Source organism: Octopus bimaculoides, chromosome 14 (assembly GCF_001194135.2).
Source record: "Octopus bimaculoides isolate UCB-OBI-ISO-001 chromosome 14, ASM119413v2, whole genome shotgun sequence".
NCBI classification, from domain to species: Eukaryota; Metazoa; Mollusca; class Cephalopoda; order Octopoda; family Octopodidae; genus Octopus; species Octopus bimaculoides.
In genome coordinates, this window is record NC_068994.1 from 1,079,529 (window position 1) to 1,086,361 (window position 6,833).

Sequence of the window (6,833 nt, forward strand, 5' to 3'; positions counted from 1 at the left end):
AACTTGAGCCCTGAACTCCCCATAAAAACAGGGCAAGCTTCAAACACTAGTCAGAAGCAAGACAACTGCAACATAAGCCATGGCTTTCTATTTGGACTTTCTGGACAATCAGTGTAAACTGTGAAACCGGTTAAAGCTTTAGATGTATTGATAAAAAGTATTTTAATTATTCTCAGTGCATTTTCAACTTCTATTTTTCCTATATATGTGTGTGTGTGTGTGTGTGTGTGTGTGTGTCTCAGATACCCACATATATCATGCTTGACCTTGTACCTTTATAAGAAATCTTATTGCTAAGAATGGGTCAGTGAACTGACAGAAATGACAGAATATTATTTAGTTCCATAACTTTACATCCTGAGTTCAAATCTGACCAGGGATGATTTTAACTTTCTTCCACCAAAGGGAAGGTAAAATAAATACCAGTTATATACTTTTGTTAATTCATTCCCCAAATTTGCAGTCCTTTGTTAATATAATTCAAAAATATTTTTATTCGAGCTCTTTCATCACTGAAGACTGTGCCTCTTTCGCCATCAACAACATTAGTAAAACACTGTATGAAAGGTTATGAATTTCAACTTTATTACATCTTTGCTGTCTAATTTTGGTTGTCAGTCAATTTTACCTTTTTTCAGTAGAAATAAGTAGAGTGGTTGACTTTATTGAGTCTAAACCCAACAAACAACCTTCTCCACTTAATTGGAGTTAGGTTGCTTGGTGTAAAAACAAGGTTTTTATTATTATTATTGTTGTTATTTTTTCCGGATGACAGCTTCATATTTAGAATGTATATTTTACAATATTTCCACTACATTTCTATTAGTTTGATCTCTGGGCTGACTGTACAAACCCAGAAATAAGTCATCTGATGACAATCAGAGTTTGAACCGTTCTATACGTAGTGTAAATATTGTAATTATACGCTCAGAAGATTAGGTTAATTGTCTGGAAAATTATCATCTGAATCATAATAATTGATCTCTGAATGTTAGACAAAGTTTTCTTGTTTAGTGCCATAATATGAAGAAGACATTTCAAGTAGGAGATGTCAACCATGTCAGCTTTCCTGAAGGACTTTTCAGTGTGTTTATATAAAGCGTAGAATATGTGAAGCTGGTAGGAGTCGTGTTATATGCCATCACTTTCTGCTTATTTGATTGCAGTGTAAAGGGGACTACAGGATATAAATAGTAACCCTATTCTTATTATTGTGTAAGTTAGGTCAGCCCTGATTCAACAGAACTAAGGTACATAGCTTGCTGGCTGCATGAATACGTGTGTGTAATCCACAGATCCATATCTCTGTGGATCTACCATACGTCCCTCAAGTAAAGAGCCACACTGCATGTTCTGACATACAGTGAAGATGAACTATATATGGGGGTCTGTACGGTAGGATGGGTCTGAATGTTGTACACTCCTCACTTTTATGTTAACTCTGCATCTGGCAAATAATGAGAGCCATTCCAGCCTTGGCCATCCAGGCTTTTTAAAAATATAGAGAACTATTTTATCAAATTTTATCTTATTTAAATGGCTGAGAGTAATCTGAAGGATGTTTTGCTGTTATTTCTAGCTGGTTGAGTGACCATATGATGTTGTTGTTATTATTGTTTAGCCTCAGGATTATGTTATCCATGGTAAAGAGTGATAAATAATTATTGATATTACAGGAGTTATTTAAGGTAGCGAGCTGGCAAAATCGTTAGTTTGAAACAATTATTATAATTATTATGATTGATAAAGTGAAGGTGGTAAGCTGGTTGAACCATTCCTGTTCTTTTTTTTTTTTTTTGTCTGTTTTTACATTCTGAGTTCAAATGTACTGAAGTTGACTTTGTTTTTCATCCTTTCAGGGTTGATAAAATAAGTACCAGTTGCACACTGGGGGTTGATGTAATAGACTTACCCCCCTTCCCGAAATTGCTGGCATTGTGACAAATTTTGAAGCCAATTTTACTGAAGTTATATTCTTTAAAAATATGTTGAAGCAAAGTGAAAAAAAAATTGAAAAAGGGGGAAAAAGTGCTGAAATGATATTACACAGGTAAGAATCTGCTTTGCAACTGCATGGTGCTGTGTTCGATCCTGCAGCTTGCCTCTCATAGCTTTAGGTTGACCAATAACTTGAAATTGGAATTTGTTGGCTGGAAACTGTGGAACTCCATTGTGTGTGTGTGTGTGTTATTCTAATGATGTATATTGGCAAAGAATTTAAACATTAGCAACAAAAATGAAAATCTCTTGTCTCTTGAATAAAGCCCCTTGAAATATTTGTTTTATGCCAAGTGAGAGACACTCCCTTGTCACTCTGACAGGCAGAGAAGCAGTGAACCATTGATTGATCTATTAGAAACTTGCACCCAATAATGCTGTTGTTGGCAAATTGCAATATAAAATAAATAAATAAACTGAAGCCAAATCGTTTAAGAAAATTCTGTCTACAGTGGATCACTGACAGTAAATTAGTTATTAACTGTTGTTGGGTTGGTTGCAGATAAAATTGGAATCTGTTTTGTCTGTGAGCATATTTTAGGATATTAAACTATGATTATCAATTGTCAAGTGTTGTTTTTTGGGGAACAGCCTCTCTCTCTTTCTCACAAACACACACATATACACATGTACACACACAAACACCCCCTCTCTCTCTCTTTCTCTCTCTCTCTTAATATACATTTATATACTTACTTTTTCTATTTACATTGGTTTGCTTATGTAGTTAGTTTTCCTCATCTATTGACTGTGTGTGTGTGTGTGTGTGTGTGTGTGTGTGTGTGTGTGTGTGTGTGTGCATGCATATGGCTGTCCACCTGTCACCATACCTAGCTAGTTACCTGCCTATTCACTTTACCTACCTACCTAAGCTTCTTTCTATTTCTCTCTGTATCTATTTACCTACCAATATTCTTTTCTCTCTCACTCTCTTTTGCTTTCTCTCTCTCTCTCTCTCTCTCTGTCTATTTAGTGTGTTAAGTAACATAGATTGTAATATTTCTACTTTATTATAAACATGTCAACTCTAAGTTGTACAATATTGTCCCTGCCCCCCATCCGTCTCACTTCACCCCAATTTCTCCCATAAATCTTTTGGCATTATTAATATGTAATTTCACATGTCAAAGAATATATTCGTCTAACTCATAAAAATATATTCAGGATGATGAATCTTTTGATGGAATGGATATAATTGCAAAGAACATGTTGCCTCCCCTTATTTCTCCTCCTCCTCCCCCCCCCACTCTGCTGCTGTCTTTCACATAATTTACTGAAATGCTTTTACAATGTTTTAGGCATTTTGATTTATGGAAACCCATTAATTCAAATATTTCCTGAGCTATGGACCAAAAATGAAAATGGCTATAAAATAATAACAATAATAATAAGAATAATAACAATAATAATGATAATAATAATAATAATGATAATGATAATGATAATAATAAGCTAAAATCAAAGCAAAAATCTCAACAGAAGCAAAATATCTGAACAGCAAACTGAAATACTTGTTTAAGATAAACAATCTACTGCTTCTTTTAACGTTGATTTAGATGAAGAGATTGTGAGGAGCATTAAATTAACTCTTGCGATTTCACTCAACTTTCGATGCTGACAGACTCAATCTTTACCAGAATTTTTACTTGTCAAAACAGTAGTGCTGCTGTTTCATGCTTTATTTGTTATTTCTTCCCAATTTACATCAGACTTCACGATTAAAAAAAAAAATAATAAATAAAGCAATGAAAATAACAAATAACAAAAAAGAAAGTCAAAGCATCAAAAAATATTTAAAAAGTCATTTGTTGATAAAAAAATTTTATCAATTAATTTTAACAGTTTTCTTCCATCCACCCTTGTTAATTAAGGGTGGATGGATGGTAAACCACTGAAGTGATATTTTGATTCTAATAATCATTTATTTCTGATAAAGATTGTTCAATGTTCCATGCCAATAGTTTAACCTTCGTATTAAAAGACAAGCATGGAAGATAGTGTTAACCTTTCTCTTTATTTTTACTGTGACTCTACAAAGACACGGATCAGCCCATAGCTCATATAGATCCCATCAATAAAAACGGTGAAAGGTTTAAAAATGGCAACAGCTATCACATTTCAGAAGTGCCAAACACTCTTTCATATCATATTCATAGATTCTATTTTGTCACCTCTTTCTTTACATCAATCTCACAAAAGCTATGAGCCACACATATACCCACTTTCATATCAGATATAAACCATATAACCACTCCCTTTCTCAACTGTAATCAAAAGGTCATGCCTCCCCCCAAATTAAACTGTGCTTCTCATTCTGGTCCTTCTCACCTAAGGCAACATGGCCACCCGGTCTTTTATCTTTTCTTCAGATACAATATATATTTTGCCAATATTCTAGACTCATTTTACTTCAAACACGATTATTTCCCCTTAATTTTGTGTTATTTCTTTATGTTTTTAATAAAGCTATTTGTGTAGAGAATTACTGGAGGCACTTCAATATGATGGGCAATAATTGAGCAGAAAATGGTAAAATAGAAGTAAAACACTTAAAGAAATATATTTTGTTTAATTCTTTGTGTGAAATGGAAGGACTTTCTGCCTTAAGCCTGCAAACAATGTGTGTGATTGAAGAAAAATGTATTTGAAAGTAACTTTAACACAAGTTGGAGAGGAACTAGTTTGCATCAGGGGTGATGGTAGTGTTGGGGCAATGGAGAAGAAATTTACTGGAATTAATTTATTGGAGGAAGTCACTTCACAAAAGGAGACAGTGTATATCAGAAGGTAAAGAGTTCAAATATTTGTCGGACTGATGGTTTGCTGTGGAACTGGTTGATCAATCAGGTAGGAGTAACATGCATGAGATTCTTCCAATTTCTGGATCTGTTGCTGCAGTTTCTCTATAAGAATTTAGTGTTTACATCTGGGCACTGTTTTCTGTCGAGCTTTGGGGATAAACTGTATTCAATGTTTTCCAGGGCTGAAAAGAAAAAAAAAAATTTAAGTTTTGAATATGTTACAAATTAGAATGGAAACTAAAAAATGCAATTTATTATTATTATTTCATAGGCGCAGAAGTGGCTGTGTGGTAAGTAGCTTGCCTACCAACCACATAGTTCCGGGTTCAGTCCCACTGCATGGTACCGTGGGCAAGTGTCTTCTTCTACAGCCTTGGGCCAACCGAAGCCTTGTGAGTGGATTTGGTAGACGGAAACTGAAAGAAGCCTGTCGTATATATATACATATATATATATATATATATAAGCATCAATGGCTGTGCATAATATTGGATTTCTTTGATGTCTGCCAGGGGACATGTAGAAGTGTTTTGTTAATGAGTCTGGGTGGGTAAGAACATGGGAAAGAGAAAGGCAAGTAATAATATTGTAAATAAAAATAACAAAGCAGAGAAGATAAAATAAAACAAGAAACAAACAAGGAGTTGGTGTAAAGAAAAAATAGCAGAGATTATCTCTGTATGGAGTTCTGGATTATCAGAGATTATCACTGTATGGAGTTCTGGAAGTGTAGAGGAATGGTAAAGTGGAATAATGCTATTTTGAAAGATAAAATTTGTAAAAAATTACTTTGAATACAAATAGGTGTTTTATTTTGAAATAATCACTAAAAGTAAATAAAATGAACTTAAAGATGAAAATGGTTGGTATAGAAGAGAGACATAAATCTTGCTTGAGTTTGAGAGGTGGAGCAGTATGGAATGAAGGTTGTTTGGGGATTTGGGGGGTGAAGTTTAGAGTTTATTTCTCAATAGTTCAGCATAGGTGTTCTCTTTTTCACTGATCTTCTGTATGTATGTATGTAGTATATATGTGCGTGTGTGTGTGTGTGTGTGTGTGTGTGTGTGTGTGTGTATATACTGTTGATTACAAATGGTTTGTTGTTTGTTTATGTCAGTAATATTGGCATCAAACCACTGAAACCATTGAAATGGTAATACATCTTAGTATTTTATGTACAGAACTGAATTCCTGCCCCAGATTGTTTCACTAACATTGATTTTCCTTCCCCCACCTTTGCCCTCCACACCATTGCTATTTTCTACAGTTCAAACACCAGATCAATACAAACAGAAGATCAATAAATTTAATCTCTGTTCCATAATGTTCCTCCTTCAAGCGACATTTTGAATTTATTGTTTGGTCTGTTCGTTTTCTTCTTGGGCTAATTTCTTGTTGGACACTTACAGAGGTAACCACCTATACCAACACCACCACCACCACCACCAAGACCACCACCACCACCACCACCACCGCCGCCGCCGGCGGTCTTAGTCACCGTTTCAGCTGTGATTTTAGTCAGCATCGCACCACTTTATGGCTGGTGTTGCTAACTCCATGACAAATGTGAATTTAATATGCATGCACATATGCATATATTACTGACATGTTCATAGATATATATATATGCAGACACACACACACACACACACACACACACACACACTGTCAAAAGTGTGGCTCCATGTGTCTTAAACTGAAGAACCAGATAGTTAACCACCGACTGTGATGTAGCAGCTTTATCCATCATCTATTCTTTTACATAATCTCCACTTTAATATCTTGTTAACTCATTGGTATTATTGCCTTCAGCATCCCTATGATAATGAGGTTGATCTCCTCCTCCTCCTCTTTCTGATCATCATCATCATCATTATAATCATCACCATCATCATAACCGTCATCATATTCATAGTTACCATAATCATGTTACAAGTTCACTGGCTTCCAACACAGTTTATAATTAGTAAATACTTCATCAATCGATGAGCAGTTAAATATATATATATATATATATATATATATATATATATA

At 34.6% G+C, this 6,833-nt stretch overlaps 1 protein-coding gene across 1 annotated transcript in view; it reads right to left on the bottom strand.

Annotated features, from left to right (window-relative positions):
• Positions 1-4,552: 4,552 nt before the first annotated feature.
• LOC106872614 (protocadherin beta-15) overlaps positions 4,553-6,833 on the bottom strand; it is a 53,739-nt gene continuing 51,458 nt past the window's right edge. The window contains exon 4 of the mRNA XM_014919656.2: positions 4,553-4,981. Within this exon, the coding sequence (XP_014775142.1) occupies positions 4,902-4,981 (80 nt within the window). The 3' untranslated portion in view covers positions 4,553-4,901. The remainder of the gene's footprint in view (positions 4,982-6,833) is intronic.